At 40.2% G+C, this 25,271-nt stretch overlaps 1 protein-coding gene across 2 annotated transcripts; it reads right to left on the bottom strand.

The window, feature by feature from the left end:
• Positions 1-900: 900 nt before the first annotated feature.
• Positions 901-21,728, bottom strand: LOC306800084 (sodium-dependent neutral amino acid transporter B(0)AT1-like). 2 transcript variants are annotated; one of them, XM_079301883.1, is made up of 12 exons: positions 21,631-21,728; positions 12,873-13,013; positions 11,267-11,404; positions 10,168-10,349; positions 9,324-9,434; positions 8,608-8,720; positions 6,269-6,397; positions 5,350-5,506; positions 5,008-5,212; positions 4,284-4,443; positions 2,185-2,347; positions 901-1,624 (listed from the first exon to the last, which is right to left on the bottom strand). In XM_079301883.1, the coding sequence occupies exons 2-12, from the start codon at positions 13,003-13,005 to the stop codon at positions 1,418-1,420; spliced, it is 1,698 nt and encodes a 565-aa protein (XP_079158009.1). In that variant the 5' UTR covers positions 13,006-13,013; positions 21,631-21,728; the 3' UTR covers positions 901-1,417. The 2 variants fall into 2 exon arrangements, with proteins under 2 accessions (XP_079158009.1, XP_079158008.1); XM_079301882.1 differs by lacking the exon at positions 21,631-21,728 and adding an exon at positions 20,953-21,239.
• Between the last annotated feature and the right edge of the window lie 3,543 nt (positions 21,729-25,271).

Below are 25,271 nucleotides of genomic sequence, written 5' to 3'. Positions count from 1 at the left end.
CCTGCAGCTAGCCACTTCACACATGGTGTTACTCATTCCTGGTGGCTGAGCTTTCTATCAGCAGAAAAATCAGACAAAAAATGTCATTCCAATTAAAGTGCAACATCTTCAAATAGTTTAAATAATTAGTTACATTAATGTAATTTTTAAAAATTGAAAATTGAATGTAAATTAGTTTAATCATTCAGATTCTCTGGAATGGGTTGCCCAGAGGAGCTGTGGATGCCCCGTCCCTGCAAGTCTTCTTGTCCAGGTTGGATGGGTTTTGGAGAAACCTGGCCAAGTGGAAAACATCCCTGACCAAGGTCGGGGGGTGGGAACTGGATGATCTTCAAGGTCTTTTCCAACCCAAACCATTGATTCTATGATTCCATGAAGTACACATACAATGTCTGGCACTTTACTCTCAATTTAGAGGAGCTAGATTACTCTAAAGATACATTCTGGAGTAAATATACTCTAAGTGTACTTATTTCTTTTAAGAGAGTGTTCTGATTATAACCAGTATGAGGGTCTAAATTGGGTCCATTCTCCTTTCAAAAGGTGGGAATTGCTGCAAGGTGATACAAGTGCTGTCCCTATACACAGACAGCTGGATGAAGAGGATCACCCATCCAGAGGAGATGTGGACACTGTCTGCTCCAGCCACTCTGCCTGGGTGCTCCAACAGTGCCCCTTCCCCTCTCCAGTGGCCACATGAGGGATAGATTGGCATCTTTGTGTGCCTTGGATCTCCCAACAGCACAGATCCCCTGGCACCCCTGGCTCATGGGTGCACAGAAGGCAGATTTTCTGTTTCCAGAGCCACTGCTGCCCCATTGCAAGATTGCCTCTGCTGTCACCAGCAAAAGCAGCACTATCGGCAATTTATAAAATATATAGAATTCTAAATTAACCATGTTGTCATTCTCATACATAGAAACATTTTTATTAAATATTTTAAACTTCTCTATGAGACAAATAATATTAGTGGTTTTGTCCAACACAGTGGAATGTAAAGTAAAAACAATTTAATGTGCAAGAGAGGACAGCATTAAGTTACACTTCATATTGGCCACCCACCCAGAATAATTACACGTGTAAGAGTCCCTTATGGCATTTCATGCACAGTGCATCCCCAAGTGGAGGGGATGGAAGCCAGTTTCAAACAAGCTGGCTTCAGAACTAGAAAGAGGACAAATGATTCGGCCTTGTGCCCCAATCACTTGCAAATGTCACTGTCTGCTTCCAGGAGCCAGGGCATCAACTCTTCACTCTGCATTGCATTGTTAAGCAGGTGTTTACCTGGAAACAGCAATGGTTATCCTTTCACGAAAACAAAATTAACTTTGGATTCTTAAAAAAAATATTTTTTTTTTACTTTCCCCACTGCCACAGCATCCTTCCACATTTGAAAAAAGTAAAAAAAAAAAAGGTTTTATGATGAGTACTTTATGTTTCCATTAATGGAAGTCTCAGATGTAGTGATAAGACCAGCACGATCATTTTTTTTCTGACAGTGGTTCCTGATGGCTTTGTAGATAGCAAAGGTAGGGACGGCCAAGCTGGGCACTCCAGCGAGGATTACAATGATGACATACACCCAGGGGGGATATTCAACCTTCTCTGTTTTGGGGAACTCCTCCTGAAAGAGCAAACAACCAAGTTGTAGAAAGTCATGAGGAGCAAAAGCCTGGGAACATGCACACACTGGATAATTCAAGAGATCAAAAATGTAATTGGAATGCTGGACAGCCATAATGGAACAACAGTTTGCCAATTCCACAGCAGTTTTCAGCACAAGGGTTCCCAACCTCAGATGTTTTGCACTTATTTTACTTAAAAATGATGAAAATAAAATGGCATAAAAAGAGTAAGAGTCAGGAAGGGAGACTGGGGCACTAGAACACTTCCTTGGCACAAAAGAATGTGGGAATGGGGGTCCTGACAAACTACCAGGGCCTTATGGCAATCAGCCTTTCTGTGGGAAGGCTGAAATCAAAGAGTGAGGAGGGGCTGAAACATTATTAAGAACGAAGTGAGGCTGCAAAGGAGGAGAAAAGAAAGCAGTCCCATTTCCATGTCTTGTGGCAAGTTTGACAGAAAACTGTTTCAGATGGAAGATGAATATAACTGACAATGACTTTTACATTAAAGAAGAATATTAAAATAATTATAAATAAATACTTTGGTTTGCACACTTACATAGCTAGGGTTCCAAACACTGTAGAGCAGTTCTTCATTGACTTTCACCACAAAATAAAAGAAAAAGATAACTAACATAATGAGAGGACTGACAAGTCTCCAGGTAACCTGCCAGAAAATGTTGGGCTTGTGTCCAATCATGAACTCAATATCCTTGTTAAACCTAGAAACAAAAATAGGAAGTTCAGACTTTAAAGCTAGCCAGGATCAAAGAATACTTGCTCATAAACAGGGAAGTCCAAACTACCCCTAACTGTGGTTCTCAGGAATTTGTTAATGTCAGTTTGAGACCAGAACTGACAACATCAGGAGTTAGCCTTCAATAGTTCAAATTAAGGCATGTATCATTACAAATCTGGAAAATTTTTTTTGGAAATGAACTGTCTTGAAGATATCTGTGAGGCATATGTGAAATAGTTTCAATAGGGAAGAATCAATGCAGATGGACTTTCCCCAAAACATATTGCAGTATCACTTCAAAAATTTTTTATAAATATCTCAGTATTGCATAAACTAAAGGGAGTGACACAATATTTTAAAAAGGGAAAAAGCAAATAGAAGTAATTTGATAATTAGATTATAATGTAATGTTTGCCTAATTTGGATATCTACCAGTTTTGTCAGGCTGAATAATGAAACAATATTTAACTTTACATGTTATTAAAAACACACTAATAACAATTGTGTTATTTACATTATTCATGGAACATGGTGTCTTAAAATAATGTGGGGCTCCATGTCCTGACTGCAGCACAGGTTCAGGTGTAGTTCATGTGTGTCATGGATAACACACATGCTCTCCTTCAAGCAACAGAGCCATCTTTCTACCAATGTCCCTTTCCCAGAAAAAGGTCACAGAAACTCATCTGGAGCAAACAACACCACTTCTGGGCAGCTCTGAAAAGCTCTGCTTTCAAAGAGCAGAGTGTGTGTGCTGGCCAGGAATATGAAACTTTAGTTATGAGGCTCTGTTCTGAATCAAACACAAACACAGACACACATTGCTCCACTTTATGGACTCAACCCATGCTTGTGTCCTGGGAATAATTTTAATTTACTTTGCAAGGAGTTCTGAGATCTTAAAGGGAAGGAAAAGTGATCAACACAGGCTTTTCCACCCTTAACAAATTAAAATAAGCCTTCTTTCCCAAGGGTACACCATCTAATTTTTTTAACCTGATTCATGCTTCCTTGAGCATTATAGAAATATGGGAAAATGGGCCATAAGGGCATTCACCCCACTGCCAGGAGCTGCTGCTGAATCTGGCACAAGTTCAAGTAGAACTTGTGGGTGATTGAATTCCCTGTACTTAATTTCACATTTCTTATGTATTAATTATAAACATTAAGATGCTGAAACTTGATTTATTACATCTGTAGAAAGCTGAGAGGATAATTACTCACTGCTACAACTGATAAAGTCCTGGATTTATCAGCTAAGAATGTATGTCAGTAGCCTTGGATTTGTGAGCTGCTGTAAACTATCTGCAGCCTACCTGGAGATCCTTGTGTTGGACAGAGTCATTTAGCACACCCTGTAATTACTCCTGGGATATACTCTGTATGTTAAACTTTCAGCTCAGTGCCAATGTGCTTGTACCTTGCTTCTGCTAATTAAATGTTTATAATGCAATTATCCTGAAGAAGAGCTATTATAAATGTCACCATATTTAAAAGGCTCGTGAGCTACAGTGGCTCTTAAGTAACTATTGCAAATATCTACATTCTGATGCCTACTTTAAAAAGAAATTATTTGCATTCATACTATCATATTCCAGGGCTCTTGTTGATGCTTACTATTCTCTTCCAATATCTTAGGGATGTCTTTATTTGAACTGGTTGTTAAACAGCATTATTTAATATAATGTATTAGTAAAGTGGAAAGCTTTAATATATAAATTCTTAACAAGCACTATTTCTTTTTACTGAGAACTCTTTAAGAAACCTGAAACATATAAGCAACCCTAAATTACAGCTGCATAATTTCATTGATTTCTAGAACAGAAATTCTGTGCACAGAGATGCAGCAAGATTGTAGCTATGCAACAATAATCACTTTATGCATTGATATCAAGTAATGGTTAAGCTGTATTTCATACCTGTCTATTCCATAAATGTAGACGACTGAAAACATCTCACAAAATGCAATTATCAGCAGAGGAATAGAGCCAGAAAAACCATCAAATAGAGTCAGCCAGTAATTACCAGAATTCAGCACAAAAATGAAAGCTATGAAATAACACACCAAACAAACGATACCTGTGGGGAAAACACAAAGCAACAGCACACTTAGGCAAAGAAAGCTAAACCAAAATGAGAAAGAAAAGTATTTCCCCAGCACCTATAAAGCTTAAAAAGCAACTCCTGCAGCCTGAAGGCTACCACTTCATTTTTCAATGGCACTCTTGGCAGGCTGGCTTCTGTTTGGGTAAAACTCTCCTAACATTGCACAGGTGGCAGATGTTGCAAACAAAAAGGGAGAAAGCTAAGGAGATAAAGCAGGTCCTCTTCCTCACAGCTGCTGGGATTATTTTGCTCTGAGAGAAATCCTGCCTGGGTGAAGGACTCAGGTCCTCCAAGCTCCCAAAGGAGGAGACAGTGGTTATCATGAGCAGGCTGATGGGCAAGCCTAAGGGGTAACAGCTGCCTGCAGGCTCAGAAGGAACCTCACTCATTTGGGAACATGAGAACATCTTCAGTAGGTTATCTGGGAGTCTGGAGACCATTCCAGATCACAAGATAGAAGCAGGGTGGGCTGCTTTTTGAGCACACAAGCTTCTCTCTGAGGGGGGCAGGGTGGTCACTGGTCTCTAAAGCACTTACCAGTAATAAGTTCCTTAGGCACTCTGGAGGGTATAATCTTGAGATCTTGTAAAGGTACAAGCACACCTTCCATATTTCCAAACATAGATGACAAACCCAAGCAGAAGAGCATGATGAAGAAGAGAACAGACCACAAAGGTGAGACGGGCATTTTGGTGATGGCTTCAGTGAAGACAATAAAGGCTAGGCCAGTTCCTTCAGCTCCCTGGGGAAGATTTAGGATCATTAACATCACACAGCACTCAAATTTAAATTGGGAGTCACTAGACTTGGCAATTAAATAGTTGCTATATATTCATACCATATTTAAGGTATCAATATGTGTTAGGGTGTTAAACTTACATCATTCAGGAAAGTTTCCAGATCACAGGTTTCAAACTTGAGGGTTGCAAAAGTTGCAGGATCAGTCATGTTGCACAGCTGCTGCATTTGTTCAAAGTTATCTTGGGTTACATTACCTTCTGGCAAATCAAATGCATTTATCAGAGTAAGAATATTTCTGAAAAAGAGAAATGTAAGTATTTTGAAATTATTAATTTGTAAGCATCATCAGGATTCTTTTACATCATCAAACAAGTTATTTAGAGTACAATCTCAAGATCAGATTTGACATTGGAAAGTCCAGCAGATGTGCATGTGCAATTCTCTTTCTTCCAAGATGAATATAACCCTGTCTTTCATAGCATAGATGATTCTAAATGGATGGGCACTCTGGGAACCTGTGCAGGAGCTGAGAGACTGTCTTAGCACTGCAGACTAAACACCAGTCCCCAGACAGGGCAGCTCATGGGAATGTCTAAGCTGTCTGCAGCTGTGAATCATGCACTTTCACAGCTGAATGTGGAGGAACTAGACTGGAAACCACAGAGTCTGACTGCCCTGGTGAAATTTAAATTGGGAGTCTCATCTCTGATGAGAACCTGAGCTTTTGAGCTCTCCAGGAGGAAACCTCAACATGGAGCTAACACAAGAACCAGGGAATATTGCATTCATACTGTACATCAGCGTGAAGAATAATGTAAAATAGAGCTGCTTATGTAACATTCATGTAGGAAATAAGGTGACTTAAACAATAAGCACTTTCTATGTGTTTTTTTCCACAAGATTCCATATTTTTATAAGTAATGACTAGTTCTGATACCATGTGGCAAGAGCTGCAATTGTTCAGAAATGATAAATCCATTATCAGCAGACTAACAGAGCTGCCTCAGTCAAACAAACACCTGCATATTCTCTGGGGGTTTTTTTCCCAATAACCCACCTGTCAAAACAGTCATCATATCTTTCTGTGGCTCTGAATCCAATGATGGAGTATATAACAGTTGCAGCGTAGATGGATGTGAAACCATTGATCACTGAAACGATCACAGCATCCTGCTCACAGTTGTTGCTGCAATTCAAAGAGAAGAAACAATGGATGTCGATCACATTCCCAAAATAAATAGTAAAACTGGCTGCCAAGACTAAGAAAAAGGTAGTCTAGGATGCAAAGTTACATCAGAGTGCCCTCTAAAACACACAGGTCATGCTATTAGATTTAGTAAATTGAAACTTGGTGCCTTAAGCAATTTAACAGCTAGGGTCTTGGTTTCTTTTGGTGTTTTTTTCCCATCAAATAATCCTGTTCATAAGGAATAATTGTCTTAGCTGTTTTCATGTTTGGCTCATGGGAGTAAAGTGTGAGGGGCAGAAGAGTCCCCTCCTTTTCAAGCTTGTCATGGATGTGTGCAGAAAGACATTGCCATGGGCTGAGCCTTCACTGCTGGTGTATTGTGCTGCACGGTGAAAGACTGGGGCTTGAATTCAAATACCCAGATAGGAAAAGTGAGCAGAAATTCACTTAGGTACGGTGAAATTGCAGCAGCCAAGAGCACTTGGGGACAGTTTTGTTTGACTGTTGACCAAAAGATGGTTCAAAATGATCTCAAGTTTTGGAAGATCAACAAAGTGTTATGTTGATAAGATGGGACAGAAAAACTCTTTGCAGAAATGCCTCTGCAGCAAGCACTTTTTGGCAGTGTGCTGGTGCTAATACAAAGAATTTGTGGAGCCTGAAACAGACTTTCATCTGAGGAACAAGATAAAATATCAGTATTAAATTAGTTAATGTTTTTAATAGAAGGATGTAAAATGGTAGATATCTTATTTCTCCTGGACAAGAGAGGGCTATTGAGATAAATTTGATGTTGTCATATTTAATTTTCTGAACATGTCAAAGAGGAGAGAGAAGTCTGTCCAACCAAGACCTACCACACTATCCTTTCCCCCTTTATATCCTTGCAAACAGGCTTTTGCTGGATGTAGGGAATGAATGGAAATTCCTTGTTGTAGCCTTGTGTCAGTTTTTGCAATGTAACACGAGATTCTCAATGACAGGCTTGAAAACCCTTTCTTTTAAAGAAAGTAAGATGCTCAAGCTCCTTCTAATTATGAATTAGCAAATCCTTGATGGCTTGTATTTTCTGGTGGTTTTGTACTCCCCAACCATCCAGGAGCAGAGCCATTGACACTTGGTCCAGATAGTGCTGGATTGAGGTGGCTCAACACCACAGTGTAACACTATGGAATTTGCATGGTTTTTTTTACTTATATTTCTTGGGAGTTTAATTATTTTTTTCAGTTTCCTCCATAAGTAATGAATCATTGAGCATTGAATCAACACAGCCTGAGTGAAACTGCCCTGTGTGTTGGGAAACCCAGAGGACACTGCTCCTTTTCTTTGTGCCTTTTGGAAAGGTGGATGCTCTCAGTTCTAACCCCATGGCTGTAGGACACTGACCTGAACCTTAAGCAGGGCTTGGCACCTCACAATGAGACTTGCAGGCACCAAAAATTCCAGGTGATCTTTTCAAAAACACCCAAAATCAAGCATGGCGACAAGGAACTCCCTCAGTGACTGAAATGCTGATGTGGTGTAATTGAACCCAAGCCAAAACTGAAACACAGATTTCTGAATTCATGACCAAACCCCATATCCAAAACTTAATTCAGAGATGTTTATAAAAAAGAATAGGTTTAGTGGATGCCACACAGTTTTCCTTTCAAGAGTGCTGAAGGATGTGAGGCATCAAGAAGCATTGGTGGTTGCTCCAATATTTATGAGGGAGAGTGCAGAATGCAGCAGTGCATCATAATTTGCAGTCTCTGGGTGATGGCATTTCTCACTCCCTGCCCCATAGCACACATATAAAGGAACTGAATTTAAATTTCAAGATTAGATATATCTCTTCATCTCAAAGCTAAAGTTTTAAACTTAGTTCTGTGAATTGATTTAAGTGCTTTGCCACTGCTCTGAGACCCAGGACATCACCATGCACCAAGCACTCCTCCAGAGGAAATTCCTGCTCATCACCTAGGGGTGGGCAGCCAGTCCCCTTCTTCCTATCCTGCATCACCACTTCTTTCTCTAGCAAGTCAGCAAGAACAGGGACCTGAAATCTTGGTTTGGGAGAGCCAGGAGCAGCCAGAGGAGATGCACCTTACATGTCTGAGGGGAGGCTGTCCCAGTCCCAAGTAGCACAGTAGTAGGACAAAATAGAGGTGTTTCATTTGAAAGAATGAACTATTCACATAAAATTTGGGGTTTGCCCGGCTACTTACTGAACAGAGTTGTAACTGGAGAATGAAATGAGGCCTCCAAAGGCCAGGGAGAAGGAGTAAAACACCTGAGCTCCTGCATCCAGCCACGTCACTGGGTTCGCCAGCTCGGTAACCTGAGGCAGCAGACACACAGCTTTAACACTTCCAACACTGCTATTTAAACTGAGTGTGAGAGATTTAAACAACAGTTAAAACAAGATCATTACCATGCAAAACACCTGTTTTCAGAAAAGGTATTTATTATTTAGCATTAATAATAATGATTCAGAGATCTGCTAGTGGAAAATGATCCCTCTTTCAATTTTGTTTAAATACTGTTATATAATTAAACCTTTCTCTCAGGTTTTTGTTCATATGGCAATTAGGTGGGTTCTTCTCCTAAATACATGATTTATGCTTTAAAATTAGGCTGGTTCTTGTATGGAATGCAGGAAAAGAAATCAAACCAAATAAATGTCAACCCTACAGCTCTGTGATGACCATTCAATTTGTTAGAACAGATTTTAATGGAGGATGGAGAGAGAGAAAAAAAGTATTTGTGTATATGAACACTTGTTATATCCAATGCAGAGGATTCACCTCACAGAATCAAGATTTTTAGGATGTTTGAGGGATAATTAGAAAAGCACTAACGGGAGGACTAATTTCCAATCAGGTGTTAATTACAGAGATAACTACAGCAGGTTTCACTGAGCAGTGACCAAGCAGTGACTTACATTAGGGGTGAAGAGATACACAATTCCATTGGTTGATCCCTTCAGTGTCAAGCCACGGATCAGGAAAATGGTAAGCACCACATATGGCAGAGTTGATGTCACATACACAGCCTGCACCAAAAAAGATGTAAATAAACCACTCAAATAAAACAAAGCACTTGAATTTAAAAAAAAAGAGAAGAAAATAGGGAAATAATCAAGGTGTGGTGACTAGCAATAACAACAAGTTTCAAGTGAGTCATAATTTAGTATATAATGAAATGGTATTTGTGGTACATTTTGATAATAAACATTTTGTAGCAATAGTAGTCTGTTTAAGAGAAATTGTTGTCGTTGAAATTCAACTCAGATCATTCAAAAACAGCATAAAAAATAATCTACACCCTGAGACCAAACCGATGCAAGGATGGACTCTCAGGGCTTTCCTGGGCAAAAGAACATTGGTCACCCTTTCATAGATATAATATTATAACTTGCACAAACCCAAATAAATCTATATAGGTATGTTTTGAAGAGAATAGCCATAATAAAAAGAGAGTCCTTTGATCCTGCATTAAAGTTTAATATTAGTGTTTAAGTGATAATACCTAAAAATGTGGTACTAGAATCTGTAAGGACACAGAAGACTCACAACAAATTGGTCACAAAAATACCCACATAAACCAAATCAAGACAGATTCCATCTCATTCTTCAAAAAGCAGTCCTGGTGATGACACAAAATTTTGGACATGCTTTCACTCAAAAACGAGGCAGCTTCTACCACATTATTAAATCTGTACAAATAAGGTATCACAACAGCATGATTAATATAATCTCATCAAAAGTCCCTCCAAGGTAGAGTACCTTTCCTGTTGTTTCAATGCCTCTGATTGTGCACACATACAGCACAGCCCATGCACATGTTAAACACAGCAAAAGCCACCACTGGATACTGCCAGAATCCTCAATGGAAGTGGAGATGTTCAGGGTTTCTCTGTACCAGAAGTAATCTACAGGAGAGCTCTTGGCACACTCGTCTATATAACCTGTAACCACAAAATGGTTGTCATTCTGTATGTCTTTTAGTTACCTGGAAAAAAGGAAGCTCAGTAATAAACATCAATGTTTTAAATTGTTCCACTTAATGCCAATGGGTTTATTGTTGGCAAATTTTCAGGTTTTTGGAGGCTAGTTTCGTGGGGAAATGAGAGATTTAAAAGACAGCTGTCTAACAGGTATTTTAATACAGTGGCTCTTCCTCTCCCACACCTCCTTCAGCAATATTTTTTCTTCTGTTTTGTGGGGCTTTTTCAAGGTCTTGTCAGCTCAAGTTGCATTCCTGCACTGTGCTGGCCTGTGCAATATTCTGCCCTGGCCTGCCCTTAAATGAGGCTTTCCATGCTTCTCCTGGGACTCCTCCAGCAGCAGAGCACTCTGAACAGCTGCTCCCAGACCCAGCAGAGACACTTGCTTCACAGTGTCATGCAGGGCTGACACTGGAAAACAAAGCTGCTGTCACCAAGCAGTCTCCAAGGAGCTTAGAGTTGTCATATTGACAGATACAGGTGTTTCAAATGGATTATGCATCTTTTTTTCCTTTTCAAAGTGCTAACAGAGGACTGCTGGTGAAGAGATGGATGAAATACATTCCCTAGATCTGGAAAATGTTAATGTTTATTAGTTTATTACTAGATCTGCACTTAGTGAATATTCTGTATAGGAACACATCTGTCAAAATCTACCATGAAGTTTCATTAAAGAAAACAAAATTTGTCTCAAAGATTAAGTGCCGGCTGAATTTTATTTAATGTGAGTTTGCACAAAACACAAGTATCAAATAGTACAATGTGCCTGACAGGACTGCCATGCCTTACTGCTGTTTCACAGAAAAACTCATTTAGGGTAACTGTTAGACACAGAAATCTGTGCTGTGCAACAAAATACAGTATTTTATAAAATATACCTGTTCTGTTTTCATTGAGAGGACAGGAACTCCAAGGCAGGGGCTCTTGGAAGGAGTTGAAGAAATACCACATCACCCAGGCAATAATAGTATTGTAATACAAGCCCACCAGGAAAGATACAAACATCGATGCTATGCCTGAAGAAAAAAACCAAAAAAAAAACCACTGAGTCAATTGCAACACTCTTGTATTCAAGATATATCAAAGTACATGGTATCAAACTCCACCTTTCCTTCCTCCCCTGTTACATTTTGGATGTAGTTTTATCACTGTGAATTTGTTCCCTAAAGGCTGGATAGGTGAATCCTTTGCAGAGTTACATCCTACAACCTCTCTGAGAAGGTGATGCCCACTTAGGAACCAGTTTTATGAGATGACTAAGTCCCCACAGGCACCACACATCCTCTTCAGCCTTGCCAGCTGATATCCAGGGAGTTTGGGATGCTGGGCACATGTAAAGCTCAACTAACTTGGGATTTTGATTAAATGAGACTGGCATATCCCCTTCTTCCACAGTGTCCCTGCAAAGGTCAGCAGAGGTGCTGTTGTACAGGATGGGTGGCTGCCAGGAGGCACAGTCTGTGTCCAGGTACAGAATTCATGCTGGTATCTGCCCTCCTCTGCCTGTTCCCAAGTAATCAACCTCTGATGACTTCTCTGGCAGACAGTAAATGCTAATCATTAGCTCCTGAGAGCTCTTAGGTTCTAAAGAATCTTGAAAAATTCCAGATGCAATGAACAATTATCCTTTGTAACTGATTTACAAATGCAGTGGGTGCCAAAACCATCCTGTATCTTCCCTTTCAAGCCTGTGGCTGAGGCTGGAAGGGGTCTCTGGAGGTCACCTGGTCCAACCCCCTGCCTCCACCCAAAGTGGGATGCCCAGGACCAGTTCAGGCAGACTTTGAGTGTCTCTGAGCTGGGCACCCCACAGCCTCCCTGGGCAGCCTGGTCCTGCAGCTGCTCACCCTCACCCTGTTTCCTGATGTCCAGAGTACATTACATTTCCAGTGTAATGAGGCACTGTGAGACTTCCATGTCATGTGCATAATGCTGCTTTTACTACACTTTCAAATGGACTCTTAGAATACTCAGGAGATTGATACAGAGGTGAAGAAGTATTTTCTGCAAAATACCATTCCTATGGCTTTTGGAATGGTAACTCTCAGATGCAAAGAAAGTAAAATTAGGTGGGTCTGAGGTCTATCAGATAAGGATTCATCTCATGTTTATCCACAGGACAGTTACAGAACAATTTTTGGCACACCTAAAGATTCATCCTAATTGTAAAATCAGCCAGTATGGATAACAGAGAAAATATCTCTGAGGCCTGAAATTGGTCTCAGATTAGAGAAGGGTCCACAGTACTTGGGAATGTGAACACAAAATTGTCATTGTGCTTTATCATGATTAATTTCACCTTTCAATGGAGAGTTAGGAAGAGGGGAAAATTAATAGATCCTGAAATCTCTTATGGCACACCAAAATAAAACCCAGAAGATTTTTTTAGATTTTTTTTTTTTTAAGATCTTTTAGATCTTTTCAGAACTTTCTTAGATCATCAGTTCAGAGACATGTGCTTTCTCAGGTGGCTTTTTGACTTACCAACCCCTTTCAGCGTAGGGTGGACAGAGCTCCATACACCCACACTGCCCTTCCTCAGCCTTTGACCAATGGCAAACTCAAGATGAAGCAGGGGGATACCCTCCAGGACTAGCAAAATCAGGAAAGGGATCATGAAGGCTCCTGGAATGGATAAAAAAAATAACAACTCCCATCAGTGAATTACTAAAACAAACCCAAAATATTAGGTTTTTGAGACATTGACATGGTAAACAACCTGTAAGCATCTTTGTGGAAACCCTTCCTTGTTTTCTGGGCAATGCTTTTCCTGATTGCCCAGGCAGGGCACTCAATTATGTGTGTTGTTTTAGGTAGGAATTCTTATTCTTCCCAAGTTACACACATAAACAGAAATTATACACTCTCAAGGTTAAAATGTGAAAAAGCCACCTTTGAATTGCAAGTGAAGGAAAGGTAGCTATTCTCCTGGAATTCTTAATTACTCCCCCCCCCCCACCTTTTTTTTCTCTGTAAAATATTATGGTTTTATAACTGTGACTCACACAAAGTATATGAAATAGTTGAATGAGCTAAGCAAAATACCTCTAAATATTAGGCAGGAGCCTTGAGCTGTCTGCCTGAAACAACAGTAAGTTCTTGGCATCTGTATTCTACAAATTTTGTGCTTGATTAGAAGATATTTGAACAGGGTTCAAACCCTGTTAATTAAAATAAAACTGGTTAGGATTGGACAAGTATTCTTAATTAATTTTTTCCTGAACAAGGTGTCCCTTGGGTACTGGAGGTAACAGATCACCACAGTGGAATATGAAAGTGCAGAGTCAAATGCTTGAATATTGCTACACATTAGAATTATGGCTATCTGTCATTATAAAACAGCTTTAACTTTGTGATCTAACTAGGAGCAAATAATCTGAATGCAATGCAAAGAATGCAGACCAGAATGTTAAGGGTTCAGGTCTGGGCATTTACTGACTTTTCTCATGTGTGCAATGAAAATCAGATAGCAAGTGAAAGAGGAAATCTGAAGAATAAAAACCATTCCAGAAACTAAAAAGGACTTCCTGGGGATTCCAGGCTGTCAAGAAAGCAAGTGAGCTGTGAGCACACAGCACAGCTATTTAATTTTTTCCCTTTCTTCTTTTTGTGTCTGTGCAAGGATGGTCATGGGACCCCTTTGTCTGACTGCTCTGTCATAGATACATTATGCTTAAAGACTTCTACAGCATCTTAATAAAGGCACCTCTGTAAGCCTCTGGAGGAAATCCCCTGAGGCTGAGAGAACACTCTTGCCATGTCCACCATAGAAGATGGTTCAACTCTGAGAGCCCTGCAGCAAATTTTACACACTATACTCTCCACAGGGAGAGCTGTGGTATTGGGTCTGTGATGCTGTTGAATCTCCTTGTCTTGGAGGGAAAGCCACATCTGCCCAAACTGCTAGAACTGTGTGAGTGGAGGTGAACTGTGCACTTATGATTTGTGATAAAAAATGGAGCTTAAATCAGAATATCAGTCTGCCTGCTGTCCACTGAAAGCAAAAGGTTCAGACAACCTTTGAATGTTTTCTGAAGCTGCACAGGGAACAGCCTGATCTTCACCCCTTTTTCCAATAGAGATGGTAGCCATCAAAAAAGATTTTTCTTAAATAGGTATGATAAGGAACGATTTGTTATAGCTTGAAAAGACTATAAAGGTTGTACATTTCATTATTCAATAAGATCTTTGACCAGGGAGATAATTTCTAATCAAGTCCTCAAATGACCTTACTGTGACCTACAAAAAAAGGTGCTATGTCTCCATTAGGAGCACCTCAGCTGAACTAACTGCCAGTCCATGCTTAAGTTTCAAGGCATGATCTAAAATCACTGCAACCTGAGTTTCAAAGGGTGAGAAGGACTTATCCTGTTTGGACCAGGTAGCTATACAGATCCATCTGGATTTAACTGTTATCATTGCTCAAGAGAGAATTGAGAATTTACCAGAAAGAACTGGGAGTGTGGTAGAGCAGAGACTATATGGCATCTGAAAGAGCAGGTAACAGGAAAAGATCCAGATGAGGCATGTAGTTTCCCTTTCAGATTCTTATGAGGTTGGGCTTGAAACAGAATACTCTGGAATTTAAAACTGCTGGTATAAACACAATGACTGTATCTAGCTCCTGGTCAGAGTGTGACATGAGGGAAACTGTCAGACTGACAAGGGGTTGAGCATATTTTTGGCTGCTGGCACTTCCATGTAAGTAACTCTTTCTTTGTGAGAAGCCAGAGACTCTGTGTGGGGAAGTTGTCCCACTGGTACTCCCATCAGGAGGGGGAGGATGGGTTCCCTCCCATCAGGAAAGGAAGCCATCAGGATGTAAAGGGATGGAAAGCAACAGTGAGGGTGTCCTTGTTGCATACACTGCAAAAATCTTGCTTACTATGAAAGCAGAAGTAAAACAGTTATGAGAAGTGTTATTCACAGAAAGAGGGTGGAGAATCAGCAGAGAACAAGCTACTTGAAGCCAAAATTGCATGCACTGCATGTCTAATCAGATTAGGTGCACATTACTGCATGTTCCAGCACAGCTAAGGAAGTCCATAAAGACAAAATGGGACAAGCCTTTAGAAACTGAAAGGACAAGACAGTCAGTTCCTTGCAGTGACGGAGCCTGACACAGTTTCAGTGAGTCCCAGAACCTCTGTCAACACTGGCAAAACCTTTGCACTGTCAACAGTGATGCCAGGGACAGTGTTCATTGCCATTCCTGGATTAGAAGCCTTTCAGCTGCCAGTCAGCAAAGTTGGGAGAGAGGGCTGCCCTGTCACATCTGGCAGAAGTAGCTCCTGCAGTCAGCAAATTGGTCCTCACAAAGTGAAATAAGCCCTCTATGTTTCACAGGTTTGTGACATGAAAGTACAAAGTCAGAACAATATAAGTCAGGAATTGCCTGCTTTAGCACTGACACCACTTGCAACAGTATTTCAATAAGACCACAATGCTAAATTTGAATTTTCAAATAGGGGAGTTCACTTTCCTCAAAACTAGGGAGGATCATCACAGTGCACACTTTTCTGGCATTGCAAAATAGCCACTTTTCTGCAAAGTGAGACAGCACCAGCCTGAGGTTCCTAGATCTGTCACAGAGCTGCTCCACACTAATGCAAGGCTGTTCTTGCAAGGACTAAATGGTCTCCTGAGGAGGGGATGCACCTAAGATGTGAGAAGTGAGGAAGAAAATAAATGAGATTCTCTTCTTGGAGATGATGTTCACATAATCCTTTCTCTGAAGGGATAGACTGATCAGAAGAAAGAGAGGAATAGTCAGCAAAGGTGGAAGTTTAGCAAACCTCTCTACAAATAACAAATAATAATGAGTCTTTCAGTCATTGATTAACAAAAAATACATTTCAGTTTTTCTTCTGGCTTTGCTCTGAAACATTTTCAGTTTGTCAGCCTAAATTTTTACAGTAGTAACTAGGTTTTAATGCGAGCAAGATGAGCCATGCTGACTTTAAAAATTGGTAAATTTTTAGTAAAAAGGTTTTTGTGTGTGGATAAATGACATCCTTTATGGAAATCTGAGAATACCATGTCTGTACAGCTACCTTTGGCAATCAGCTCAAAAAAAACCCCCTCTTCCGGTGCACTAATCACTCTTCAGTGATTATTCATTCATACTGATAAGTGGCATGTGCCACAAAGGACTCAGCATTTTGAATAGCATTTTATATATTTGCAACTACCAATATTTAGCTGCAAGAATATTGTTATATTTTCAAGAGAAATAAAATGGTAGCTCTCAGTTATATATGACACCTCTTTTCTCTTTCTTGGGTTCTTTGGTTTCTAGGGTTCAATTCTAGCAGCCAGCTCAGAAATCCACCTGTGCTGCATTTTCCCTTTCACTCAATTTCTCCCCAACCTTTCTGAAAGCTGCTAAAATGGAAAAACAACAATTTGACTTGGAAAAGCTGCTATATAAAATCATAGTGTCATTATGGTTGGAAAAGACCTCTAAGATCATGGAGTCCAAGCACTAACCACACAGTTCACCACTACACCCTGTCCCCAGCTGCCACACCCACACACGTTTAGAACACTTCCAGGTTTACATGGGACACAAAAAACCAAACTAAGACTTTTTAAGCTGCCACAATTTTATGATCTTAGCAAATGAACCAATGATCTGAAAATAAACACTGCATAGATGTACACAAACAATGATTGATATTCCAGTCTGAAAACCTTACAACTGAGATATTAGATTCTCCTGCTGGTTCAATAGTGTATTTCAAAACAAATAATATTTGTTTTGAATATCTGTATAGCTGTTATTCACTCTCTAATCTAAGAGCTTCTTATGTCATATCGGAAAAAATCCTTATTGCTTGCACATAGTTCCTCACAAAGGGAAGGAAGGCAGACTTCTGATGGAGATGTTTTACTATACTAATTTATTTCTTAGACCTCAGCTGCATCAACATGTTATTTCATCAACTGCTAAGGGAGGAATTGCTGATGTCATTATTGTCCCTCCTTTCAGTGTGGCATGCACAGAGATAAAAAGTGGCAAGGTTTCCATATGTGGGCTGTAGAGTTCGAGACTTTTTTTTAAATCAATCGTTTAAACATTAAATATGCATCCTTTTTTTTATAATGGTCATCAGGGATAAACTGAAACAGTTCAACAGTTGATTAAATGACATGTTGCTCAATAAAGATTAAACAAAAGCTATGAGCCATGTCAGAGAGCTATCAAACGAAGGGGAATTTCAATCTCATTAAGCTGGTGAAATCATTGAGGCAAACACCACACCTTTTAAATTGTGTGCATATTGGACTCTATTTCACCTTTGGTAATGATGGATTTGTCAGCTTTTAAGACATTAAAGGATAAAATGTGCTTTGCTCGACTAATTTTCACTGGAGTAAATATTCCATTTTAAAAAATATAAACTCATTATCTATGACAACAAAAGTAAGTAACCACCAATTTATTTTTGTGTGTTTGGGTATCTCAGTGTGGAAACACTATCATAGTATTCTGCTTAGGAAGAAGCAGCTCTTAAATAATTCCAGATTTAAGTTCAACATTTGAAAATAAGCATTACTTATTACTCAGGGCTCCTAACTACTTTCACTGCAGACAATTTGCAGAGAAAAGTTTCACCTCTTTAAAGTCCAAGTACCACACAAGGACAATTTTTTTTACTTTGCTGTAGTCCACATATGTTTCATGAAGAATGTAACATGTACAAATGCTGGTTCACAAGGCAGTGGACATCCAGCCACATTCAGAAGTGTTCCTGGCTGAAACACTCTCCACATCATTGCTACCAGACCTCATCCATCCAAAATGATCCAAATGCTCATCCATATGACTCATATTCAAAAAGAAAGAAGTTAAGACAGCAAAGCCAATCCTTAGAAGTCAGAAACAATTTTCAGGAGACAGTCTGTGTAACCTTGATTCTGCGCACAACTGATATCTGATATGTGGCCACACAGAACTTTTTCCCATCTACAGCAGAAAATTCCTGCACAGCAAATAGCTGGGTTTTTTTTGTTTTGTTTTTGTTTTTTAATATCTTAATGCACAACCATAATGCACCATTATATCCAATGTGAGCTTTAGGACTCTAAAATAATCACTCCAGCAATGATCTGAGGAGGAACATAATCCCCATTTCCAGTGGGAGAGCAGGAACAGAGATTCCTGCTGCTCTGCACCCAGGATTCAGTGAAAACACACCTTGAAGACACAAAGTATGAGGACAAACACCATCCAGGGTAAAGGCATTTGAACTACTGGGGCAGAATGGAATTTCCTCAGTAAACTCATGTTTGCTTTCTAGTGGATAATTTGGAAAAAGGTGCATAATGTTACAGTTTTACCCTACTCTGTTATAAAGGCACATCTGTGCCCTGGGTGGACCACACACGTGCAAAGATGAGTGAATCATCTTGGCCACCATGTTGAGGGGCAAAGATTAAGGCAAAACCTGCCCAAAATGTCTAGTAAATACACATTTCCAGCTGGATGTAGGTGAAACTGGATAGAGAGAGCACAGCTGAGCTGGGATATCACACACAATGACATCCACAAGCATCCTATTCTGCAGTGGTGAAAGGGAGTTTCCTTCAGCTGTCTCACAGCTGCAATCCAAGATGCTGCAGTGCTGCCTCCACTGGGTGCCTGCTATGCTGCAAACACAGCTGAATGGGAATGAGAGATGCAGGGGCCAGAAAGTCTCATCAGGCAGAAATTGCCTCAAGACCAAAGCATCCTCAGAAATAACAACTTACTATTTTTACAGTACAAATAATCATATGTTCAAATTGAAAGGCATCCATCCAAAAATCAGACAGCTTTTTTTTTAATTTATTTTTTTTTCCTGATTTAAGGGAGAAGCTTGACATCAGAAGCTGTAAAGGGAGGAGGACAGTGGTGGCAAGAGTTGGATTTAGACCTGCCATGAGAGGTTGAGGTGCACTGTACAGCAGAGGAGGAGGAGGAGGAGGAAGGGGAGAAGGGGGAGGAAGAATTACACAATAGCTCTCCATCCTTGTGTGATTAAATTAGGGAGTCCTTATTAAAAAGTCACAGGAAGGCATTTTTCTTGTGGTTATTGATATGAGTCACAGCATTTGCTGCAGAAGAATATTAGAGAAGGTAGCAAATCTAACCAGAAGGACACATATCTGTTTATCAGCTTATAACTCCTTTGCTCTGTGCTCCCTTTCAAATTCTGCCTAAAACTTGAGTGAGAGAGTCCCAGAGAAAAAAGAATCCAGGGTTCACTGCTGTCAGTGTTCCTGACAGGAGAAAGGACAAGTTACAGAATGATGAGAAATAAAAATAATTGCTGCCAGACGACTGACACACACACAAGCAATTAATAAATCTTCACTAACATCAGTGATAAAACCAATCCATTCTTTGCATTTGTTGGGTGCTTGCTTTTCAGATGCATTTTACATGACTACAACACAAGGAAAAGAAAGACTGAAAAGCAGGGAAGTGCCTGTAAATCCACCCTGGAAAGCAGGGCATGTTCACTTTCTAAAACTAAGTTAAAAAACCTGAGAAGCCAACGAGTGCCATTGATTCTGGAGATATACGTCCACTTTTTAAAAATTAAAATTGTCAAATATAGAAAAGGGCTTCTGACTGTATGTGTGTGTGTGTGTCTCTGTGTGTGTGTGTGTGTTGTACCTTTTTGCTACACAAGGTGACTCTGGTGCAAATTACTTCAATTTTGCACTGCAAACTTTAAACACCAGATTATTACAGAATATTACTTTGAAATACTGTTCCTTAGGCCAACATTTTTTTTCTAAGACCAAACATTGCAAAGATACAAATACATTTTACACTTATCCCAGACAATAACCAGATAATAGACAAAAAATTCTGTAAGAAAATGAAAAATTTATGTTGTTGTAAAATATTTAAGCAGTGGTTCATCTTAAAATTACTTTTTAAAACAAACTCTGAAAGAAAACAAAATTTTTAACATGTCATTCAGTCCTTACCTAAACCTTAAGGAGTCCCAGTAAACTATACAGTAAATAATAAATGCTTGGATTTTAAATGACTTAATAACACCAACTGCTAAACAAATATTCTTAATGTTAACTTCATTCATGGTGTTAATCCTAGCACAAATTGCACAAACACTGACTCTATAGGTGATACATCAGGACCAGTCCAAGCCCAATGAAAAACCTATTAGAAAAAAGATCATTTGGTATCACAAGCAGAATCATAGCCCCAAGTAGTTTATTAATATTTTAAATACTATACTCATACTATATATGTATGTATGTAAAGCAACATTGGGTTTAGACTGAGAAAATAAACATGACAGTAGAAGACTCACTTGTTCAATCCTATGTCCTGAAATAAAAACAGTCCTTTTCTTCCATCACTAATGTGACTCCAGTGGGAGATCATGATCTGTGAAATTACCTTCTCTGTTATACAGTGTTCTAGAGAGAGCATCACTGTTCTCACAGGACCTCAACAGCTCTAAACATATTCCATTATTTGCTTACCAAAAGAGATTAAACCTGGCATATACCCAAAGTTAGTTAAGATGCATTAAAGACATACCTCCTCCATGGCTCTGACAGAGATATGGGAACCTCCAGACATTTCCTAAGCCCACACAAAACCCTACACATGTCAGCATATACTGTGCCTTGTTGTCCCATTTTGGTCTGGAGTCTGCCTCTTCTTTCTCAAGGACCTCAAGTTCAGCATGGGAAGGTATCCTGTCCTCCAGGCCAGGATTGGGCAGCTGCAGCTTTACCATGTTCTAAATTTTCTGCCTGAAAGTGCTGCCAGTGAGGAATAATGAGAAGGGCAGCTTGTCAGAGCCCTGCTCAAAAAGAGACCATCTATTTGCTGTCTTCAGCTATATATACTGAACCTTTGGCACTGGACTTGTAAGTGCAGGCTTGTGGCAAAAAGAAGTGTCAGCAAATCATTCGATTGACCAAGTCAGCTCTGACACTTATTAATGCTTTATCTGCCAAGGTTTTTACTGAACAGCCTGTTCATCCAGTAGAAGACATTGATTTCAGCTAATGTAATTCAGGAGATAATTTGGCTATAAACCCTAATTGCCTATAAGGATATGTGAAACCCCTTGCCACTCCCCTGTTTAAACTCACTTAAATACAAATACAGCCCTAGCAAATGAGGAGCAGTAGGATTCCGCTGGCCTCAGACTAAATATAGAGATTTCATATCATTTTTTATCAGGAAGATAAACTGACTGTGACTCACCATCACGTTCAGTCTCCAATTGTCTATGCTTGCAAAATTGTATGTTTCATGATAAATGTTTCTCTGTAGTAGATTATACTCTACTAAACATTCTGACCAAAAGGATGGAGAATGAAAGGGATTATAAAATCTGACCTTTAAAGTCATAAGCATAATCTGCTTACCCCAACACCTCTAATCAGTACAGAACAAGGTCTGAAGAACATCATGTCTTTCTTATAAATGGGTTTGAAATCAAAGGTCCCTTCACCTTTTCAGTGACCCTAGATATAGTGGTCAAAAATAAAAAACAAGATACTGGTTAACAAATATCACAAATACTATTCTTATCCTCATTATTTCAGCACAATCATAACAAAACTGCTCCCTTTGAACTTAGTCGTTTCCAAAAGATAAGTCACTTGTCACAGAAGACAATTTTATATCTAAAATCCAACACTGTAAATGTCATAAGAAATGTTGCCAGCTACAGGCTCATTTCATGCAGTGATACAGGGTGGAAAAGTAAAGAACTAGGAGGGGTCTTGTAAGTCTAGCCCCTGGAAAAAAGGTGAACACATCATAGCATCCTTTGCAATCTTATCATGTTTATTCAAAGTTGATTCCAAAGGCTATTCAATATCTTTGTAATAGGTACTAATATTTCCCTAACGTGACTTTAAATACCTCTTAGTCTGCCTATTGATTGCACCCGCCTTTTTCACCACCCTATCAGGTCTGAGGATGTGCTATCTCCTGATTAACCATGGGAGCAGCAGCTTTCTTCTCCTTTACTGATTCCAAATAATGATTTCCTAGCTTGTGGCAGAACTTCCTTTCATAAATTGCTGAAATCATATGTTCAATTTTACTCCATTTCTGCTGTTCCAGTGCATTGAGCTCCACAGCTCTCCCTGAATGATACTGTTACATCATTCCCAATCCTTCTGAGAATATTTAGGAACATTTAATTACCTTACTACTATTTTTTTACCTTAGTCATTAGTAGAAGAAGGACAAAACATAATTCCTAAACTGATCCTTCAGGAACTGCCCTAGCAACTCCCCTTAGACTACCATTTGTGCTTTCAAGCACAGATTACTATCATAATTAGATTTTTACCTAGTTCTTTGTTCCCAGAGTCATCACAGAATCACAGAATGCTTTGGAAAGGACTTTAAAGATCATTTAGCTCCAACATCCCAGCCATTGGCAGGGGCACCTTCCACTAGACTGAGCTGCTCAAAGTCCCCACCCAGCTTTTTTTGGGGATGGGTCATCCACAGCTTCTCTGTGCAACCTGTCCCAGTGCCTTGCCACCCTTGTAGTGAAGGATTTCTTCCTATTATCTAATCTAAACCTACTCTCTTTAATTTTGAAGCCATTACCACATATCTTATCACTGCATTTCTGGCTTCTTTGCAATCCATCCCTTTAGGTGCTCTAAGGTCTCGCTGGAGCCTGCTCTTCTCCAAGCTGAACAGCCCCAACTCTCAGCCTGTCTTCTTAGGAGAGGTGCTCCAGCTCTCTGATCATCTTTGAGGACACCTCTGGACTTGCTCCAACAGGTCCACATCTTCCTTGTGCAGAGTCACGCAGCCCCAGAGCTGGATGCAGTACTCCATGTGGTGGCTCAGGAGTGCAGAGTACAGGGAAGAGTCCCCTCTCTTGGACTGCTGGTCACACTTTTCTTGATGCACAAGTTGGTTGATTCATCTCCTGGCCTGCACATGCACACCGTTGGCTCACATCCAGGTTTTTGTCCACCAACATTCCTACAGTCCTTCTCTGCAGGTGTGACCTTAGCCCATTTACCACTCAGCAAATTTGTGCTTGGGATTGCCCTGATCCAGGTGCAGCACCTTTCACTTGGACTTGTTGAACTCCAATCTGTTCTCATGTGCCCACTTCTCAAGCTTGTCCAGGTCACCATGGATGGCATCCCTTCCTTCTGTAGTGTCAACTGCAACACTGTGTTCATGCTGTATCTCCGTTTTAATTCAATTAATACATCTAGTTGTGGTCAGGTGGCAACTGATCAACTGAAAATCTCTCTCTGCTAAGTCTCATGAGCAAGCAGCTTCTATCAGGACTCAAAAATACAGTCATGATTGCCTTATACTGAGTAAATCCTCTTTTTGAAGACTCTTATCTTCCTCTGGTAATGCAAGGTGCCAGTGTTTGTTAGTTATCTATCAGTTGTTAAATATTTGCAGAAGCAAATACGCTGGTCTGGCATCTTGCTCGAATGTCTTTATCAGTGAAATAGCATGGCTAATGAACTTGGAAGGTACTGTGCCTTTTTCTGAAGGGCTTACAGTGCCACAGCTCCAATATGATCAGGTGCTCAGAGGTGTTGTCTATATTGCCACCCTGTGGACTGGAACAGGCAAGTTCTGCTCTTCTCTCCTCACAGTCCCTGATTTATTCAACAGGGTCCTTTCCTGTGCTCTAAGAGATGCTAGGCAGGTCTCACAGGTTTATCAGGGCTAATAAACCTCTATGAAATTAATCCTTTAATGAGATAGGCTACTACACAAGAAATGTATTGAATACTGCTAATTATAAATGCAGGAGAAAATGGATCTTACATTTAGATTGGATTTCTTGTGTTAAAGCATTACTAATGACACATCTGGTTTTTTGTCTCCTATCCCCATATTTTTAATGTACTATTTTTTCAAAATTTAAAAAAGTGAAATAAAAGAAAGCCAATTAGTCTGTAAATAACACACAATTTTACAAAAACCCAATCAAAAGGGAAATATCTCCCTTATAAAAATCCTGTATTTTGCTGGAACATACACACATAGGCATTTGTGGAAAAATGTGGGTATACTCCTTTTCTTAGATGAACATGCCTTTCACCTTGTAGGATGATGATGATGTTATGAAAGAGTATGAGAGAGGGTGGCAATAAAGAAGAGAAAGTTATTGGGGATATAAATCAAGGCCACAAGAAGGGCAGAGCCACTCATTTCCTTTTGTGGGACCAGGGCTGGTCATGGTGTGGTCCCACCTGAGCCATGGGACTCCTGACTATGGGCAGCCCTCAGAATGTTATGGCAGCCTGGCTCCACAGGAAGCTATCCCATATGGAGAGGGACCAAAAGCTGGCTGTAAAGAGGTGGGAGTTGGTCTCTTCTCCCAGGTAACAAGTGACAGGGCCCAGAGGAAATGGACTGAACTTGTGCCAGAGGAGTTTTGGATTAGATACTTGGGAAAATTTCCTCCTGGAAAGGGTGGCCAGGCTTTGGAACAGGCTGCCCTGGGAGGTGGTGGCAGCACCATCCTTGGAAATGTTCAAAAGGTGTGTGTATGTGGCATGTGGGGACATGGTTTAGTGGTGAACCTGCTTGGGAAAGTGATTTGACTCGATGATCATAGAAGTCTTTTCCAACCTCAGGGATTCCATGTTTCTGTGGCTTTAAGGACAGGTTCTTCTCTTCCATGAGAGAGTGGGGGTGGCAGACTGAAGAACCTGGCTGAAGTGCTTGTCTGGAGTGCCTGACCTGGCCTCCTCCACCATGGAAGGAGCCACGGCCATCTCCAGGACCTGCACTGTGCCAAGGGTGCCGGGACCCTGCAGGCACCAGCAGAGCTGAGCCAAGCACTCTGGGGCTGGCCAGAGCTATGGCAGCAGCTGGACTTGGTGTGGCAA

This window comes from Erithacus rubecula (assembly GCF_903797595.1).
Source record: "Erithacus rubecula genome assembly, chromosome: 3".
NCBI lineage: Eukaryota > Metazoa > Chordata > Aves > Passeriformes > Muscicapidae > Erithacus > Erithacus rubecula.
This window is presented reverse-complemented; position numbering and strand designations above follow the sequence as displayed.

Bases quoted from the DNA above. Each gene is read 5' to 3' on its own strand.
- LOC306800084 (XM_079301882.1), bottom strand. From the start codon at position 21,154: ATGGTAAAGCTGCAGCTGCCCAATCCTGGCCTGGAGGACAGGATACCT. The intron at 4,444-5,007 runs GTAAGTGCTTTA...TTTTCCCCACAG, and splicing joins GCCTAAGGAACTTATTACTG to GTATCGTTTGTTTGGTGTGT. The intron at 1,625-2,184 runs GTAAGTGTGCAA...TTGCTCTTTCAG, and splicing joins GTGTTTGGAACCCTAGCTAT to GAGGAGTTCCCCAAAACAGA.